General features: G+C 42.7%; 1 protein-coding gene across 2 annotated transcripts; it reads right to left on the reverse strand.

The window, feature by feature from the left end:
- Positions 1-1,095: 1,095 nt before the first annotated feature.
- Positions 1,096-20,969, reverse strand: pank1a (pantothenate kinase 1a). Of its 2 annotated transcripts, none has more exons than XM_068734415.1 (8): positions 20,348-20,969; positions 11,529-11,675; positions 10,771-10,976; positions 9,732-9,985; positions 7,497-7,673; positions 6,695-6,818; positions 5,078-5,203; positions 1,096-4,915 (listed from the first exon to the last, which is right to left on the reverse strand). In XM_068734415.1, exons 1-8 carry the CDS (start codon positions 20,568-20,570, stop codon positions 4,856-4,858), a joined length of 1,317 nt encoding a protein of 438 aa, XP_068590516.1. In that variant the 5' UTR covers positions 20,571-20,969; the 3' UTR covers positions 1,096-4,855. The 2 variants fall into 2 exon arrangements, with proteins under 2 accessions (XP_068590516.1, XP_068590517.1); XM_068734416.1 differs by lacking the exon at positions 20,348-20,969 and adding an exon at positions 19,875-20,300.
- Positions 20,970-21,168: the final 199 nt, after the last annotated feature.

Genomic DNA, 21,168 nt, shown 5'->3' on the forward strand with positions numbered 1-21,168 from the left:
AAAATACATTTAAGTCAAATACTTTCATTAAACAGAGATTAGTTTATAAACGTGTATTAAAACACATTTGACTATTTTATTTGTGTTTCAGTATCGTTCTTCAGATCCACATACATAAAGCTAAAGCAACTAGCCGATGCTAACATAGAGCTAGCTACCTAGCTGAAGCTAACATAGAGCTAGCTACCTAGCTGAAGCTAACATAGAGCTAGCTACCTAGCTGAAGCTAACATAGGGCTAGCTACCTAGCTGAAGCTAACATAGGGCTAGCTACCTAGCTGAAGCTAATATAGGGCTAGCTACCTATCTGAAGCTAATATAGAGCTAGCTACCTAGCTGAAGCTAATATAGAGCTAGCTACCTATCTGAAGCTAATATAGAGCTAGCTACCTAGCTGAAGTTAACATAGAGCTAGCTACCTAGCTAAAGCTATTATAAACAGTTATGTTCTTTATTCTGCTCTACATTTATTTGATAGCTAGTTACAAATTACTTTACAATATTTGCTTAAAAATACTTTGAATTGTCATGTTAAATAAATATATATACATTGTATATATATATATATATATGTTATGTATGTGTTTTTGTGCTGTTCCACACTGTTATGTCATCTATTGTTTATATTGTAATTACATTGAGTCTTTGAGTACCTTTTAAAGCACTATACAAATACAATACATTATAAGTATATAAATATATATACTATATCATCTTTCTCATCTTTTTATTTTCTTGAACAGAATAACACGAGTAAATAAAAAACACCCAGAACACGTTAACTCTCATCCAGTTTTAGTTTAATTCATTTTTAGAAAAACAAAAACAAAAAAAATCTCTTCACCACATACGCACAAGGTAAGTAGCCGTTTTTATTTTTTTTTAACCCTTTATTTTTATTTCAAACCAGAGTTAAAAGCAGCAGAAGAAGAACTGGGCTTCCCAAAACCAGCATGAGTTTGACTTATTGAAGCTTTAATCAGTCACATGGAGATAAATATAGAAGAGAATCATTAATGAAACATTTATTTATTCCTATTTAAAAACAAACGTGGTTTCTCTTCTGTCTGCGTTGGGGGGGGGGGGGGGGGGGGGGGGGGGGGGGTTAAAAAGAAGTGCTGAGTCGTTGTTTTGGGAAGCCACGCCCCCTTTTAGAACAGTTAAATCAACTAAAATCAACAGACAAGATTTGCTGGTGTAGAATATATCATATTAATATTATTTACAAAATCTCTGTACAAATCAAATACACAAGCGTGAAGAAAGGTCTTCAAGACAAATGAAATAAAATGAAATAAAAGGCTGGAAGGGTTCAACACAGGTCAGAGGTCACGAGTGTCATGAGTTGACATCTGAAGATAAACACAAACACATAAACATGCACAGTCAGCAGTTTAAAGAGAAGAAGAAGAAGAAGCTTCTTAGTGTCACACTGAAAACAAACAAAAACAAGCTTTGTACTGAAACATCCTGCTGCGTACATCCACCTTTAATAGTGTTAGAACAATTTATATATTTATAAATATATATATATATATATATATATATATATATATATATTTATAAATATATAAAAAAATAAATCACAACTCGGACCATCTTCAAAGCAGATTCTCAGCCACATCGTTGACTCATAATAAATCTATAAAAAACTAATTAACTTAAATTAAATGCCAAAAAACTGAATCATTGTTGTCGTCACAGGAAAAGTCAACTACTGTCCCAAGATGTGACTCTGAGAACATCAACACACTTCATGTGAAGACTTTATATTCCAGACAGTGTTTGTTTGTAGTAAATAAAAACACGGAAGCTGCAGCTGTACGTTAGTACAACAGGTATAAAAACACGGTGAAGCTCGGCTTTAGAGGAGTTAACGTGAGTCATCGATGATCTGCTGTGAGTAATGAAGGGGATCGAAGGCTCTGCAGGAACAGTGATGATATGCTTTAAAATAAATAAAGTAAAAGTTATCAGCACACGTTAGAAAGCAGCAGATCTACACGTCTGTTAAACATTCACACTGGTTCTTTTGTGCCAACCGGAAAACAATAAAACTGACCATGAAAAGATCATTCTGTACAACCGCATATTAAAAAGAATCACATGAGAGAAACCAAACAAACATCATTATTACTGTACGAACTACTGGCCACAAACATGAGGAGGATGCTCCACTTCTTCTTACCCATGATCTGACATCATACCATAAAAACCACTGGAGGTTAATGAGCTTTAAATTATAACAATAATTATATTAATCTGTTACAGTACCATGGCAAAGAGAAACCACACGGAACAAACCAGAGACGCTTGTGTGAACGTCAGTAAAACATCGAGGTGAAGTTCAGCAGGTCAAGACGTTAAATCACAAACCACAGGACACGGTGACGCACATTAAAGGCAACAGAAGAAGAAGAGATGACCAACAGCAGAAGAAGAGATGACCAACAGAAGAGATGACCAACAGAAGAAGAAGAAGAAGAGATGACCAACAGAAGAAGAAGAAGAAGAAGAGATGACCAACAGCAGAAGAAGAGATGACCAACAGAAGAGATGACCAACAGAAGAAGAAGAAGAGATGACCAACAGAAGAAGAAGAAGAAGAGATGACCAACAGCAGAAGAAGAGATGACCAACAGAAGAAGAGATGACCAACAGCAGAAGAAGAAGAGATGACCAACAGAAGAAGAAGAAGAGATGACCAACAGCAGAAGAAGAAGAGATGACCAACAGCAGAAGAAGAAGAAGAAGAGATGACCAACAGAAGAAGAAGAAGAGATGACCAGAAGAAGAAGAGATGACCAACAGAAGAAGAAGAACAGATGACCAACAGAAGAAGAACAGATGACTAACAGAAGAAGAAGAAGAGATGACCAACTGAAGAAGAGATGACCAACAGAAGAAGAAGAAGAGATGACCAACAGAAGAAGAAGAAGAAGAAGAGATGACCAACAGCAGTCTGTAAAGCTGAGGCCACATATAAAGGCAAATATATAAAGAAAGCTGTACAGAGGAACCTCCCTCTTTAATAAACACAGAATGCATAATGTTTGATAATTAAAGCCAACAGATTAGTTAACGAAGGCGGTTACAATCAAAGTACCACAGTAGTAAAAAATACTAATTTAGTATGAATGAAGTACAGAGGATCCGCTCTGTAAAATATGAGATCATTCCTCGTTAAAATCTATTTTCTATCGTTTCAGAAAGTGTGTTTTGAGCTTAAAATCAAACTTGTTTGTACTGTAATGAACCGACAGGTGGTAGCAGCAGACGGGTGTCTCGTCGATGGTCAAAGTGTAGATCGTCCTCGTCTGACGTGAGAGGAGATCAACAATAACTTACATCACATTCTACGAGCTGGTTGAGGAGTTAAAGATCGTTACTTCAGAGAATCCTCAGAGACACGGAGGTTAGTTTAAACACAAGAGGACACAAAGCGGTGCATGCTGGGAGAGAAACTACACATGTACAGGATTCATTGACGTTACAGCCATCACTATAAACCACAAAGCAAAGAGCGTGAGGTGTGAATGTGATCTACAGCTTCCTGTTTCTCTCCGCTCACATTATTACAGGCAACGAGAGAGAGAAGGGGTTTACACCCCAGAGTCGCAGGGGCTTCACTGCAGTTTGATCCATCACTTAAGAGTCCTTAAGAGTCTACAGACTCGGATCAGGACCACGACCTGGTTAGCTCTGATTTAGAAGCTTAAGTCAGTCTGGTCCTGGTCCTGGTCCTGGTTCAGTGCTCCAGGTTTTAGGGACCCAGCAGCATTTTGACAACATCTGCGACATTAAAACAAGGCAGCAGGGTGGCAGAGAAGCTGGAGGGTGAGGAGACAGAGGGCGGGGGAGGGGAGGGCAGATGTTGTGGAATGCAAACATCTGTTGGAAGACAAGGTCTTGGTCCCGTCGTCTACCGGTACACGTCCACTCTTTTAATACTTCACCAAAAATGTGATTCTGAAAACAGAAGCTAAAAGAATAAACCATGCTGAATCCGTCTTCCTTTTACTTGCGGAACGTCCTCTCATTTGCATAAAGTAGCTTTTATAACCACAACTTTATGCAAATGAGGGAGCGCGCCAACGTGAACGCCCCTCCCAGAATGCATTGCACGGCTGCTCAACGAATGGGGAAGCGTGGAGGCGTACCGCGACGCTAAAAACCTGCAGGTTTAGGGACGCGTGTGTGGCAATGTGGTGTTTAATGTTTACGTGGAGGCAGACGGACAAACAAACAAACAAACAAACAAACAAACAAAGAAAGGCCGTGTGCAGCGGAAGGAAAGAAAGAAGTAGAGAACGCTCTTCTTCTGAAGGAGTCGTGCAGATCTCAAACAGGATATTTGGCCTCTCAGTGCACTCCTTGAGAGAGGGACTGTGGCATTGTGGGAAACTTTTGTTGTGCAGCAGCAGCAACAACAACAACAAGCCCCTCAGCTGCTGCTCAGTCTGGAGCTGTGACACCAGAAATGTCCACCAGGAGGCTTTAAAGTGGTCTACGGAGGATGTGATGCTACAGTAGATACACTAAACACTAAACCTCCTCTGTGTCTCTGTGCTTCCTGACACCGAGTACAGATTACCATAAATTAAAGATTACAATATTAAAACCTCTACGGGGGGGGGGGGGGGGTTAGGAGATGAATGTTAGAGGTCCTCTTTATTTACAAATATTAATGTTAAATTACTAAAATGGCTTTTCTCAGTTTCTCTCTCAGCGTTTCCTTTAGTGGGGGGGGGGGGGGGGGGACCTTTCAGCAGCAACAGGAGTCGATGACGTCACAGCGTTCAGGGGGTTAGGGTGACATCATCCAAGGAGGTGGGGGGGGGGGGGGGGGTTTACTTCAGGGATCCTCGGTTGTCTTGAGCAGCTCCATCAGCGCCCCGACAGCTCCGAAATAACCCTGGTACACACACACACACACACACACACACACACACACACACACACACACACACACACACACACACACACACACACACACACACACACACTTCCTTTACACACTGATCTGAGGTACCCCTCTACTTTCTTAAGGTGCTTGCTGCAGGTGTGCCGGTCTCACCTCGTGCTCCAGGAACAGGGCTCTGAGTTGTCCTTTGGACCAGAAGTCCATGGCGTAGGCCAGCAGCTTGGTGGACACCGTGTTGATGCGGAGGAAGTTCCCCACAAACACCACGCGCTCGATTTTCTGATACCAAGACAGACATTTAAAAACAAAGTCAGAGAAATCAGACTTTGTCTGATCAAAACTGACCAATTTAAAACCAGCTGTGAACGAGTATTTGAACAACGTTTCGACACACATACAACGCATCACAAAACTATCTTTACAAAACGTTTTAATGTGTCCAAATACAAATAAATAACAGTCACAAAATAAACCAGATAAGGTCATTAATTGTGATCAATGCAGCACCTCCTTCTCACCACACGGGGGTGCTGGAGAGCTGATACACTGGTTACCAGTACATCTCTTGGTCTACAGTGGAAAAGGTCTTATGGTCTCTACTGGGGGGGGGTAACCTCTGCAGCACTTTAAAACACAACCAAGTAACAGATCATGTTCATCTAATATTCATCAAGTGTTACAAGAAACATTCAGGTTTCTTCTTAATCAATGAATCACAGGGTGATCAGATGAGGCTCTTTCTGTCCACAGTGTGTCTGTTGCCTGTCTGTGTGTAGTGATAGTGTGTGTCTGTTGCCTGTCTGTGTGTAGTGATAGTGTGTGTCTGTTGCCTGTCTGTGTGTAGTGATAGTGTGTGTCTGTTGCCTGTCTGTGTGTAGTGATAGTGTGTGTCTGTTGCCTGTCTGTGTGTAGTGATAGTGTGTGTCTGTTGCCTGTCTGTGTGTAGTGATAGTGTGTGTCTGTTGCCTGTCTGTGTGTAGTGATAGTGTGTGTCTGTTGCCTGTCTGTGTGTAGTGATAGCCCTGTACAATGCTGCTTGATCTCCGAGCCACAAGGCAACACTGTAAAGAAGCTCACAGCACACAGAAACATGGAGGTGGTGACATCACAACAACAAGGCCCCTGATTGGACAAGCTCCTGATTCTGGATTTGAGGATCATTTAGAATCTTCTCTCTCTGATGTTGTGAACACATTGAAATGTGCTTCTGGAAACATTTGAGGTGACAAATAAAAGCTCAACTTCATGCAAATAAATCCACTCCCAGAATGCATTGCGAGGCGTGAAGTGGCTGCTGACTGCTGTACGGGAGCAAGCGGTCGAACGCCTCCTGAATCTTTGTAACTTTTCAGACGTGACTGAGGATCAGTTCACAGATAGAAACACTGTTTACATGTCGGAGGCTTAGACAAAGAAGGTCAGTTCTTTAGTGTTAAGAATCTAATACTTATCAGCCAAATCACATCGTTTAGAGGAAATACAACCTTAGTTTCTTTATAAAACATGTAATACTTGACTTCTTTCTTTACAGGGATTGTATAAAGGTAATAAAGTAGTTTATGAATATCAGATATGAGTTTATAGATAACTATAATCCCTCCTCAGCACAGTGGAGGTTAGTTTATGGCTTTTTACCGGTTAACCCTTCTTTGTTCTTCTCAGTACATTTAGTTTGTCTGTGTTTCAGAGAATAAAGCAACGAACAGCTGTGTGTGTGTGTGTGTGTGTGTGTGTGTGTGTGTGTGTGTGTGTGCGCGTGCGTGCGTGTACCTCGTTGACAGCACACATCCTTGCTATAGATCCGATGTTGTTAGTGATGGTCACCAGCGTGGCTCTGGCCAGGTCCTCCTTACTGATGCTGTCTCGCTTCTCTTTGCTCATCATGTGACCAAAACTGTAAAAACACACAACATGAAAACATAAAAACACACACAGACACACACACACAGACACACACACAGACACACGTGTGTAAATGACTTTCAGAACTACAGTGATTATAATCTGGGGTCAAATCTGAGTCTCTCTTTGCTTTATGGAGCAACCTTTGAACACTGTTTACACACTAAACCAGATTAGCTGGTGTGTGTGTGTGTGTGTGTGTGTGTGTGTGTGTGTGTGTGTGTGTGTGTGTGTGTAGTTATGTTAGACTGTGTCCTTTGTGCAGACATACATTCATACAATACATTATTGTTTTTGTATTACATTTATATGCATTTTATTATATATGTAAGTGTATATGTACACAATGTATATGGTATCTGTATACTCACTTTTCTATGCAAAAAAAAAAATATATACAGTATATATATATATATACACACACACATTTTTATTTTATTATATATATATATATATATATATATATATATATATATATATATATATATATATAATTTGTATATATATATATATATATATATATATATATATATATATATATATATAGATATATATATATATATAGATATATATAATTTGTATATATATATATCAAAATGTAACTCGTGATGTTCAGAGGTTTTTGAGAGTGTTGCTGAAGTGAACGTCGTGGACCTCCAGGTGAACTCACCTGGATGCGACAGCGGACCCCTGCAGTCCGAAGCGCTCGTAGTCTCCCCCGTAGATGTCCTTCACCAGTTTGTCCACGTTGGTGGAGTCTCCCTTGCTCGCCATTTCCAACGCCTCCTCGAACGTCTCGCAGCCAGTCAGCAGGCAGCAGAGGCCCAGGAAGGTCCCGCCTCCAAGACTGAGGAGGAGGAGACGGAGGTACAGGTGAGAGGGAGACGGAGGTACAGGTGAGAGGGAGGTACAGGTGAGAGGGGGATGGAGGTACAGGTGAGAGGGAGGTACAGGTGAGAGAGAGGTACAGGTGAGAGGGAGGTACAGGTGAGAGGGAGATGGAGGTACAGGTGAGAGGGAGGTACAGGTGAGAGAGAGGTACAGGTGAGAGGGAGGTACAGGTGAGAGGGAGATGGAGGTACAGGTGAGAGGGAGGTACAGGTGAGAGGGAGGTAAAGGTGAGAGGGAGGTAAAGGTGAGAGAGAGGTACAGGTGAGAGGGAGATGGAGGTACAGGTGAGAGGGAGGTACAGGTGAGAGGGAGGTACAGGTGAGAGGGAGGTACAGGTGAGAGAGAGGTACAGGTGAGAGGGAGGTACAGGTGAGAGAGAGGTACAGGTGAGAGAGAGGTACAGGTGAGACGGAGGTACAGGTGAGAGAGAGGTACAGGTGAGAGGGAGGTACAGGTGAGAGGGAGATGGAGGTACAGGTGAGAGGGAGGTACAGGTGAGAGAGAGGTACAGGTGAGAGGGAGGTACAGGTGAGAGAGAGGTACAGGTGAGAGGGAGGTACAGGTGAGAGGGAGGTACAGGTGAGAGGGAGGTACAGGTGAGAGAGAGGTACAGGTGAGAGAGAGGTACAGGTGAGACGGAGGTACAGGTGAGAGGGAGATGGAGGTACAGGTGAGAGGGAGGTACAGGTGAGAGAGAGGTACAGGTGAGAGGGAGGTACAGGTGAGAGAGAGGTACAGGTGAGAGAGAGGTACAGGTGAGAAGGAGGTACAGGTGAGAGGGAGACGGAGGTACAGGTGAGAGGGAGGTACAGGTGAGAGGGAGACGGAGGTACAGGTGAGAGGGAGGTACAGGTGAGAGGTAAAAGAGGCAATATGAGAGGAAAGAAAGAGGAAGACGAGAAAGGATTCACTTTACTAAATCTACTTCTGTCCTCAACTCTAATATCTCTTCCTATAAATACTTAAAAGTGAAATAAATAGATGAAATTCAAGACATAAATATGAGAAAAAGTTAAAATACCAATAATCTTATTTTGCTCAGTTTTAATATAGCGACAGATAATAACTGATGTTTCTCTCATGTCTGGTAAGGGCTCGTCAACAGCTCCCTATTTAATCATAATCTAGTTCTAGTATTATATAAAGGACACAAAGGTACAAAAGGTGAGCAGAGATAAAGAACAGCTGGAATTCAAAAACAGCTGATTGGTTCTTATCTGGCGGATGGACTGAAGCTATGAAAAGTATTCAGCCACCTTCACCTTTCACACATATTCATTCATACAAAAACAACTTCAAGTTCCAAACTCATTGATTCAGGGCTCACGGTGGACTTCAGTCTTTCTATTGTTTTTGGGCCCAAAACATGTGGCGGTGACGCAGCGTGGGATCATGGGAGTTGTTGTTCTCACTGCAGTCGTTAGGATTCCTTCAGTGTTCGCGGTTCAGGAGGTTTTTACCACAGAGGTCTCCTCCTAACGTTAGCTCAGCTTGTTCCTCTGATGACTTAAGATCCAGACGTTTAATGCTAACGTTAGCTCAGCTTGTTCCTCTGATGACTTAAGATCCAGACGTCTGATGCTAACGTTAGCTCAGCTTGTTCCTCTGATGACTTAAGATCCAGACGTTTGATGCTAACGTTAGCTCAGCTTGTTCCTCTGATGACTTAAGATCCAGATGTTTGATGGTAACGTTAGCTCAGCTTGTTCCTCTGATGACTTAAGATCCAGACGTCTGATGCTAACGTTAGCTCAGCTTGTTCCTCTGATGACTTAAGATCCAGACGTCTGACGCTAACGTTAGCCCAGCTACCTTAAAATACAGATTTCTCTGGTTTGAACACCGGTGGAAACATTTGTCATAATGCATACATTTGTCATACATACATATATAAAATAGGTCTAGTTGATTTAATACCTTTATCAACGTGTCTATAACAGTAGGAGAGTAGGTGGCAGCTTGCTGAGCGGTTGCAGGTTCTACTTTCTCTTTTCTAGGTCTCTACCCTCCTCACCTGGTCCCAGTCACCCGTTTGTAGTCGTTCTCCGAGTACACGGCCAGTATGGAGACCCCGGAGCCGATGTTCACCAGCAGCATGGGGAAAGGGTTGTCCAGGGTGCAGGTCTTCTTCACGCAGCTCTGAGTGTCCGACGGGTTCTGGAAGTAGTAGCCCTCTGGGTGTCCGTTGAAGCTCACCCGGTCCACGAACAGCAGGCCGCGGATCAGGCAGTCCAGCTCGTCGAGCTTCAGCAGCTCCAGGTCGGCCATCTGCAGAGCACAGAGAGACGAGGACGCTAGCTTAGCTCAAAAGTGATTTAAAGTAAAAAAGATTATTCAGTTTAATGAAGACGAAACGCTTCTCAAAGCAACTTTAAGACAGCCTGCTGAGGGAGTTTATTGATCCTACTGAGCTGCAGAAAAGGTCAACGAACTCAAGTAAAACCTCAATCAACTGCGAAGACATAGAGAGAGAAACATGATAACTGATTAGACCTTTAAATCTGTATACTTTAGATGTGACAGAGCTGTTTACATGGTGTAGTCGCCATGTGGTCACTCTTTGGTTTGTGGACGTTTTGAAGCCTTGAGTTCGGCGTTTTGGCCGTCGCCATCTTGGTTCTTTTTGCAACCAGTGAACAGGAAGTGACCACATCTGGACTGAGGAGGAGTGACGTAGAGATGCCGTATACGTCTCTGGTAAGAGACCTGTCAATCACTGTGTAGCCCCGCCCCTAAATCATCCCCTCTTTATGGTCTGTTTGACTCTAAATGGAGCATAATGTGCTAAATGAACATCATGCTGTATTGAAGAAGACTGTAAACTAGAGACTGAGACCATAAACTCATGTTTACAATGTTTACTGAGGGAATAAATCAAGAGAGAAGTAGAGTCATTTTAGACTAGACTTCTATACAACCATTTGTTTTAATTATCGATTCGTATTTTGTTGTTTGATCAAGAGAAAACACAAAAAAATGACTGTTGTAATTTTCTAGATTGTCTTGTTTTGTCCGATTCTAATAGCCAATCAGACAACGTTCTCCGTCCTCACCGTCCTGAAGTCGTTCTCGAACTTGTACGCCCCGCCTCCGGTGGCGCAGAGTGTCGTGTGCAGGCTGGAGAAGTTCTTGTCGCGACCCATCTGGATGAACAGGGGCATGGCCTGCGTCGGGAAGCGGATGAAGTGCAGGTTCCCCGTCCGGCCGCACATGGTCAGGTTCCTCAGCTCCAGGTGGACGTCACGGACGCCGGTTTTACCTGAGCGAGGCAGGAACCAGTTTTATATGTGACGGGACTCTGTGTTCTTTTATGAGTTAAACAAACACACTTCTTCTCCTCTCCAGACTTCACACATTTCTTTGTTTTTTGTTCTTTTGAATCAATCGATTGACGGGTTCGTCAAACTTTTCACCCCTCAAATAACTTCACTTTGTTTCACCGTCGTCTCTAAAGCAGATGTGCACATGCGAGTAAACGCACCAACATAACTTTAAATGCATTTAGGACAAGAAATGTTAATGCCAATTTCTCAAAAAGGCAACCCTCAGCTGCTGAAGTCAAGAACAAAACACCTTATCAATCTTATGCAATTCATGAGTTACACACAGTACGTCCTGCTATCTTCATGATCGGAGTCCTTCACCTGACTCGCCCCGTTTTAGATACACGAGTCAACAGATGCAGGTATGTAGGTATGAATGCAGGTGTGTGTGTCTGTGTGTGTGTGTGTGTGTGTGTGTGTGTGTGTGTGTGTGTGTGTGTGTGTGTGTGTGTGTGTGTGTGTGTGTGTGTGTGTGTGTGTAGACGTACCATAGGCCACATTTGAGGTGAGGTAGCGGCGGATGGACTTGAGGTTTTCCACTTCTTCCTGTTCTTCCTCTGCAGTAATATCGACCGGCTCAAAGTACACCAGCTTGACCAAGGTGCCACCGATGTCCATGCCGAACCAGGGGAAGGCTGGAGAGAGACGACAACAAGATGGTGATCAACCAGTTTGTTTTGGGACTGGTGTGAAAGCTGTCAATCAAAACCCTGGTGCGGATCAAACGGCCGGTTCGAAACAAACCTACAGCATGATTCTACGACAGCAGATATGTGATTTCAAGTCTGCTGGGACCATGTTTTAAACCATACCGGAAGTCGTCAATTTAGATTTGTGTGTTAATTTTCCCTTGATCATTTCTAGGCGCAATACTTTAACAAACTCCTCCTATGGAGAGCAAATTTGGTAACAATCAGACCCAGCGTGTAGGAGGAGTTTGCAAAAATGCATTTTTTAACAAAATTGTAAATGGCGGAAAATGTTGGTAGGCGGAGTTTAAGGGTTTAAGAGGCTTTTTTGTAGAGCTAGCGGATCTGGACACGTGTTGAATTTCAAGTCAATCGGACATACTGGCACGAGGGGCGTCGCCGGTCCAACTTGTAGGGGGCGCTAGAGAGACATTTATTAAAACGCAAATATGCAACATATATCAGATGGCTATTTTCACCAGGCCTGACAAGTGTGCAACATTTGGTGATTTTTTTGGAGTATGGCAAGTCCACCCAAAAATGCGCCTGATGTACAAAAATAAAAATCTGAATAATAATAGTAAAATAATAATCCTTTGGATTTCAATAGGGCCTTCGCGGCCCAACGTTGTCGGTTGCTCGGGCCTTTATAATTAATCTGTATATCACCTATTTATGAAATCAACAGATCAGCACGAGGGCTGGGCCGGATTGAGGAAATCCAAAATCAACCGAATATACAATACTATGAGTGGATGTAAATGGCGGTGACTTGCCGCCTCCAGTGATACGGTTACAGCCCGTTTAACCACCGGTGACTCCATTAGTCATACTATTGTATTAAAGGATATTATAATGGATGCTTTTTCTACAATTCTCTCTGATATTTTAGCAATAAAATGAAGACATTGGCAAGACGGAGGAGCGAAAGGAAGAAACAAGTCAGAGTTAGTTGAGTTCAGCACAATAATAAAACATAAAACACCACCACAGCTCAAGAAGAGCAACGGTCACCATGGAAACAGAGAACCCCCCTCCTCCATCATCTCTCCGGCGCTCTCATACACACCATCGTTCTCTCTCTCTCTCTCTCTCTCTCTCTCCTCATCCTCTTTTCCTTCTTCCTCACCCCCTTCCCTTCCTTCGCCTGCTTCTTGTCTCTCGATCCGTCTAATTCATTTAAAGGAAGATTTACTGGAATAGAGGTGGAGTGATACTGAAGGAGGTTTTCTCAAATGCACCGCAAAGCAGCTACTGCATTTAACTTAGAGGTACCTCAGCCTTTCTTCGTTTGCATTTACAGTTTTAGGCTTTATTTAAGTGGTAATTAGAGCTGGTGATGTGCTGCTCTTCAGTGCCACATCATTGTTAAGTTACTACCTTTGTCTTCGAGTATAAAATCAAATCGGTGCGAAGCCGAAGAAGAAGAAATAAGTAAATCAATGCCACAATTTATTAATTTGTACACAAGAGATTGTAATTCGTGGCCTCAGTTTAATGAAATCTTCCCCACTTTTAGGTTAGTGTGCAGTACAACACGAGGCTTTCTTATTGACCCACTATGAAGTCAAAATAAAGAACTCTGTGCTCCATAAAGGACATTCGTACATAGATATGAATGGCGATGACCATCCAGTGCTGTGGTCGGCCCACAGTAATTAATAAACACTAATCACCTTTTACCAACAACAATCCGTTGCAATAAATGAATGTGTTGTCAACATGTCTTGATAAGCTGCAGTAAAGCTCATTTAAAAGAGTCTCTATCTAACAAGGACAGGCTCTTTATAAGCACACATGGTGGACAGAATGAATCACTTGGCCTTGTGCATTATTTGATTATCCAAAACGTGGGAACGATTGAATTAAATTGAGGTAATTATGTGCACACAAACTGGTGTTTTTCCTCTCTTTGGCCACTGTATTTTACTTCAGCAGAAGAATCTTCTCTATCTTTAGAAGCCTCCTGCGTTGATTTACTTCTCTTACAAATATCTAGTTGTTCTGGTTGAGTGGGCCACATATTTGACAACATTGTGCTCATCGAGGAACCATTGAACTGTGGAACAATGGAAACCCTGTGGAACTGTTTCAAGACAACACAAAACTAAGACAGGTTGAGGAAAAACAGCAGCGTTTCTCACATACCAGAAAACACCTGAAGAAACAGTGAAGAATGGATTCTTAAGCCTAAACGATAACGTCTTTAAATGTGTTATTTTGACAGCCAGAAACCCCAAAACATAACTGCCACAAATTAAAGAAAGGCTGTAAACTAAATGCATCTTTGCTAAAACATTACCATCTGAATAGAGGAGACTTAAAGTTTGTAAAAAAGATGTTTTGATGTAGTTTTGACCCCATTTACTCCAAATCATGAAGACTTTTCTCAGTGGAGGTATAAATGGAGTGAAGTCAGCACCGTTCTTTTTTGGGGATGCATCCGTTAGTTAAACTCCTCCTGACAGGTTAAAACACCAGATGTTGAACCCTAAACGTCTGCATGTGTCTGACGCGACTGTTGCACAACACACTGTTGAAAGGGAACTTATTATTGAGGCAAAAGTCCACTTTCAGATTAGAGCCACCGCATTAGACCACATGGTTTGTATGCTTTGTTAGCATCAGTACACATACGTTATGTTTCACCAGCAGTCGTTAGGAGACACAGTGGTGGAAGATGAGCAGCAAGTTACAGCCTTCAAGAGTCCGACTGAACTCAAACAACCCTCAATCTAGAGTTTATTGTATATCAAACGACACCTGATATGACCCTGCGTGACAGCGTCTCTGTCTCCTGAACAACCAGTCCTTCACAACAGAGCTGAGCTGGTGTCAGTTCACCCTGATGCAACACAAAGTATGTTCTGTTCTTTTGTTGAAGGGTTGCAGTGTAATTAACACCTGAGAGCACAACACAATCTACTATCTGGTTTATTATTGTCTGTGGTGCTGATACCTCTACACCACTACACCACCTGTTACCTCTACACCACTACACCCTGTTACCTCTACACCCCCCGTTACCTCTACACCACCTGTTACCTCTACACCACCTGTTACCTCTACACCCCCCGTTACCTCTACACCACCTGTTACCTCTACACCCCGTTACCTCTACACCCTCCGTTACCTCTACACCCTCCGTTACCTCTACACCCTCCGTTACTTCCACACCCTCCGTTACTTCCACACCCTCCGTTACTTCCACACCCTCCGTTACCTCTACACCCTCTGTTACTTCTACACCCTTTGTTACTTCTACACTCTCCGTTAATTCTACACCCTCCGTTACCTCTACTCTCGTTGTTACCTCTACACCCTCCGTTACTTCTACACCCTCTGTTACCTCTACCCTTGTTGTTACCTTTACACACGCCGTTACCTCTACACCTGTAGAGGGGCGACTGTGGCTCAGTGTTAGAGCAGGGTCGTCCTTCAATCAGAGGATCGGCGATTTGATCCCCGGCTCCGCTAGTCCGTGTTGACGTGTCTTTGGGAGAGACACCTAACCCCAAATTGCTCCTGCAGGCTGTTCCTGCGGTGTATGAATGGGTCTGTGTGATTAGATCCTGATCAGCAGGTGGCACCTTGAATGGTAGCCCCTACCATCTAGTGGTGTAACGGATCACCCCTCACCGTTCATGTGAACTGTGGATTAATTACACCGTTTACCTTAACAAATCATTTATTTATGTATTTCACATATCACAGTGCAAAATAAAGTTTTACTGACAATGTAATCCATCAATATTAAAAAAAATATACGATCAGGACATCATTTTTTGCTTTTCTAGTTGCCGATCTTTGATAATGTTCTATTATAAACTACCGATCAGTGTTGAAAATGACCAGGAGAACTAAAGTAACCACCCCCGCTGTTACCTCTACACCTCTACACACGCTGTTACCTCTACACCTCTACACACGCTGTTACCTCTACACCCTTTGTTACCTCTACACCCGCTGTTACTTCTACACCTCTACACCCGCTGTTACCTCTACACCTCTACACACGCTGTTACCTCTACACCCGCTGTTACCTTTACCCCCGCTGTTACCTTTACACCTCTACACACGTTGTTACCTCTACACCTCTACACACGCTGTTACCTCTACACCCACTGTTACCTTACCTCTACACCCTCTGTTACCTCTACACTCGCTGTTACCTTACCTCTAGACCACCTGTTACCTCTACACACACTGTTACCTCTACACACACGGTTACCAAGAACATTTCATGAACAGACTTGAAACAGCCTGATTTTTAAAAAGATAGAGGAATTATTGTGTAGAGTCACACAGTCTTGCTTTTCTTTTATCTGTATTTATCCATCTATTATTCATGCATGGGGCCTTGTGATTACCTTATTTAAGATTGTTTGTTTTTCACTGTCCTATCTGTGATGTATTAAAAATATGTTTCTTAACAATATGTAAGCGATTCCAGTATATAGTGCCATTTTAAGATTTTAACCCTATTTCGGTGATTATCGGGATACTAGAGTTGAGCATTTAAGAGAAAATCAAATTGATTTTTGACCACGATATTGTACTTGTCTTTTCACTAAATATGTACACAATGAGATTTCTGATAAATAACCATGAGTGATGCGGATAATAATAATAGAACAACTAGAACAGTCCGGAAAGTTCAGAAAATGATAGGAAAAAAACAACACTTGAACCATATTACGATTTCCAAAATCTGAGACGATATCTAATACAGTGTACATGAGAGAAAACCTTTTTTTCATGCGAGACACACTTGTTTCCCACAACATGATTCATTATTGAGGTCGGCTGCTTCACCCTCGAGGCCGTAGGAAGTAAAGATGTATAATAACAAGCACCGAGGCAGAACCGTGAGACACTAGAAACAGAAATATGATCTTCTTCTGTGACATAATACAAAGCAACGCTGCCAAGGATACATGACGCCGTCCTCAAGTGACAATCATGTTTTCCTCCACAGCCTCAGCCAAGAATATGGAGTACATTTATGCAAATGTTGTAAACTATGAATATAGAGACCAATGTAAATAAACATAATATGCACAAGCGAGCTTTAAACATGTAAACTTTGTACACTTTGAAGTGTAACTAAGTAATGCAATTAGAGGACAGCAACCGTTTCTATTAAACGTGTTAACCTTCAGTCTCAGGTTTCACAGAGACAAGAACAACACTTGTGTGATAAGACAAGAAGACAGTGTGCATACAGTCGATATGATATCTACTCATCAAAACAATTTGAATCCGACTACGACACTGCTAAGAATACTACTCACAGTACTACAGATATTACTGCATATTATAATACTACAGTTGCTGCAGTAGACCCAGAAAATTATATATTTCTATTAATCCTTTAACTGATTTATTTAAGCAAAAATGCCAATTATTCCCTTCTTCAAGGTTCCCCACTGGGAGGAACTTTGTCTTATGTCATGAATAAACTAAATTAGGGCTGCAACTAAACAATTATATTAATTATCAAATATTTTCACAATGAATCCATAAATCTTTTGGTCTATAAACGATGTCAGAAAGTAGTAATTAATTAACTTATTGCTTCAGTGTTAAATTAAATATATTTTTATTTGAGACTGTTAGACGTCAGAGTGGGCTTTAGGAAATGTTTTCTAACATTTTACAGATCAAACTAGTGTAATATGACTGCTGTAAACCATTAATACCCACTACTAGTACTGGCCCTCCAGATACTACTACTACTACTACTACTACTACTACTACTAGGATCTTTAGGGATCTGTCTAGAAACATGTGATAGAAGAGAAAGACCAAACATGAGGACAGAAGTCTTTTAGAAACACCAAACTGTTGTAGACCCCCCCCCCCCCCCACACCGAAACTTCACGCCTGGTTCTCCACCCGGCTGCAGCTGGAAGTAGTGGAACATTGACTCAACCTTTTTGACAAACCTGTATTTTCTTTTATGGGCGTTATTCTGTTACTAAATGAACAAGCTCCGGTTGTTACCAGCTGACACTGGGTGACCGTTGCCCTGAATTAAACGATTAACTCATCACTCATTTAAGGGTTTTTATGATCTTTAATTATGTGACCTGTCAATCAAACTTTCCCCTCCTGAGTTTCAATCCCTCCTCGTAGATATTACAACTAAAGCACGTCTTCCCACAACACAACACCCTGCTATCTGTAAAAGGCCAAACGTTGCATCGATCTGACCAATCAGATTTCTTGGAAAGCTTGGGCAGAAACAGCTGTTGCCATGTGTCACACTGACACTCCACAAGCCACATTTGTAAACAAACAAATTGACAATTTTGTCCTGTGTACGAAGAAGAGTTGCTGTGATAAAGACCGGAGTCTACGCATCCATCCAATACCGCGGTGTCCTGTCATTTATTAGCTCATTCACTCTACACAGGAACAACATGTGCCAATCGCTACTGAGCATGTGCAAACTAGTACGACACACCTGTGGTTAAACACTCTCCTGCAGCCAATTACTTTCCCTGATAATACTACATGGTGAACAACAAATGTGTTGGAATCTGCAGGAGGAGAGCTAGTGCAGCGCTAGTCGTCGCTCAGCTAACACTTAACGCAGCTAACGGCTAACGTTAATGGAGGTTGCATCGAGTTACATTATGATGCGTTCAAGCGGCATTGAATAAAAATTATAAATCTTGGGAATTATTATAACTGGTGCGTATCATTTCCAGTCTTCATTCTCCTTATTTTCAGGACTTTTGCTCCATACTGAAACTGAACATTCCCCCTAAATACCTCACTCAAAAGATCTGACGTATGAATAGAAACAGGAGAAAGAGCCGTTGGTTAAAATCAAGGAGCCGGTGAATAACTACTGCTGCTTAGTAACTTCAGGTGTAAACAAGCACTGCATGGCTGGTACCCACAAGTAGAGAACAAATCTGGAGGAAATACATTCCAGGGTCGTCCCTCAGAGGGTTCTCGTTGTTATTATTATTATTATTATGTTATCGTTATCGGAGGTTTATTGATAAGTCAGCCATGAAGCAGAGGAGCTCCGACCGGACGACGCAAAGATTACAGAGACTCTGTTACGTCGTCTGGTGTGAGGCCATCACAGCTAAGAATCAATATTATCAGCTGTCTGTCCAGTCCAGACTATCATTATTATTATTAATGATGAAAAGAAAGTCATATCTCATCGTACTCACAGATACAGAATTCCGGAGAGAACATCCTGTAAAACTACCAACATGTCAGCAACACCCAAAAAGAACTCCTGGTATTTAAAAGGTTTTTAAAATCAAAGAATAAACAACTGCTAGCAGAACTACTCGTCATCGTTCATCAGCACTCGACAGAAAGGGTTTGACACTTTTTGAAAATAATACATACATAAAAATAGGGGCAGCAAACAGAAAAATGTGCACCCCCCCAAAATATGTTCTTATTATTTTGATTGACACCTCTGTCATTACTAGATCACACGGCTGGACAATAAAAGAGTCAGTTCTGATTGTGATTAATGCAGCGATATGCAGGATTCCTCACAGGTGACAGGTGCATTAATGCATTAACAGGATGCCTCCTCTCTCCGTCTCTCCTTAATTTAATTAGGTATAGATGTCAGGAATGCTGACGACATGACTCTGCAAACATTTGACGGCCACAACAAACCCTGTGGCTTTGAACTGAAGTTACACTGAAGATACACTGAATAACCACATGGTTATGTATTTAGAAATGTATGTGCAACTCTCTCATAAAGCAGCATCTAGGTCTCTCTCTCTCTGTCTCTCTCTCACTCTCTGTCTCTCTCCATCTCTCTCTGTCTCTCTCCGTCCCTCTCTCTCTCCCCCCCCCCCTCTCTCTCTCTCTCTCTCTCTCTCTCTCTCTCTCTCCCTCCCTCTCCCCCTCTCTCTCTCTCTCTCCCTCCCTCTCCCCCTCTCTCTCTCTCTCTCTCTCTCTCTCTCTCTCTCTCTCTCTCTCTCTGTCTCTCTCTGTCTGAAACTTTAACACATGAAGCTAAAGTTGGGACCAAGTTTTAACCTCACCTTTAAAGAAATAGACACAAGTATGTACATTTAAATGAACACTTTAAGGCTTCTCAATACAATGAAACATGAACTACTAACAAGTTAGTTAACAACTAACACTTACCAGGTTTCTTTTCACTTAAGAGCTTCATAGTGAGGCACAATATCGGCAAAGTTTTCTCCCGGATGATCTCCTGCTCACCATCATCACAAATACTCGGTCAATAAAAAACCGGGGGGTGGGTCCCGAAGACAGGGGAGGCGACTGTTGATTGGCCGAGGCAAGCCAGGCCCACTTATCAGGAGCTTTCTCACCACCGGGGGAACCGACCAATCACAGCGCGCAGGAACGCAAACCTGAGGGGTCGTCCGTGACAACAAAAAAGGGGGTCTCCCTGACGACTAGCGGATCAGCACGGACACACGAGCGGCGTGATATCTGATCGAAAAAGAGGAGGACTATATTGTCTAAAAGAGACAAATCACGACAGGTTGATAATAAAGAGGCAGTGGAAGGAGGAGACACGTTTTATTACACAGTCAATGGTTGACACACACACACACACACGCAACACAAACACCGGTTATAACACTCACGGACTCTGTTCCGTCTCACGGACTCCGTCCTCCGCCGTAGCCGGCACCTCTTGGCCGGAGAGCCGTTACACTCCGCGTCCTCGTGCAGGTGATGCACCGCCACTTCCGGTCCGCTCGAGCCGCAGCCGTTAGCGTGAAATCCCCTCTGGCTCTGCCCGTTGGTGACGTGAAAGTGTCCCGAAGACGCTCCTTTCTTGTCCGCCATTGACTTGGCTTTATCCATGGCGGAGGTTAGCCTAGCTTAGCTTTTAGCATCTGCAGTGGGCACAACCAATGACAAACCGCCGGCTAGCTTTAGCTAGGCTAACGTTAGCCCCGCTGCTTCCAAAGCTAGTGAGGACGGACAGTCGCGCGACCAGTAAAAACGTTAGACCGTGTCGGTTTTCTTTCTCCCCCTCCAGCGTAGTGTTTTGCCGTAAAATACAACCGTGAAAAATGAACACACCTTTGTGCTAGTGTGTGTTAGTGAGGAATAACATACCAAATACGAGCAGCCGCTAAAATACAATGTTCCCTTTGAGGTCACTCGCGGTCATTTCCCCACATTGAGATTCTGGCAGCAGCGAAGCAGCAGCAGCCTGTGTGTGTGTGTGTGTGTGTGAGTGTGTGTACACTGCTACGTCACACCACCTCCTGCAGACCGAACCCGTTTACCTCCTCCGACCGGTTTTTCTCTCTCTCTTTCTCTCTCTCTCTCTCTCTCTCTCTCTCTCTCTCTCTCTCTCTCTCTCTCTCTCTCTCTGTCTGTCTGTCTTTCTCTTTGTCTCTGTCTCTCTTTCTCTGTCTGTCTCTCTCTCTGTCTTCTCTGTCTTTGTCTCTCT

Source organism: Cebidichthys violaceus, unplaced genomic scaffold, assembly GCF_023349555.1.
Source record: "Cebidichthys violaceus isolate CVI_PGR_0920_01 unplaced genomic scaffold, fCebVio1.0.p SCAF_64, whole genome shotgun sequence".
In the NCBI taxonomy this organism is placed as follows: domain Eukaryota; kingdom Metazoa; phylum Chordata; class Actinopteri; order Perciformes; family Stichaeidae; genus Cebidichthys; species Cebidichthys violaceus.

Bases quoted from the DNA above. Each gene is read 5' to 3' on its own strand.
- pank1a (XM_068734415.1), bottom strand. From the start codon at position 20,570: ATGGATAAAGCCAAGTCAATGGCGGACAAGAAAGGAGCGTCTTCGGGA. The intron at 7,674-9,731 runs GTGAGGAGGGTA...CCTCCTCCTCAG, and splicing joins AAACGGGTGACTGGGACCAG to TCTTGGAGGCGGGACCTTCC. The intron at 4,916-5,077 runs GTGAGACCGGCA...TGTGTGTACCAG, and splicing joins CCCTGTTCCTGGAGCACGAG to GGTTATTTCGGAGCTGTCGG.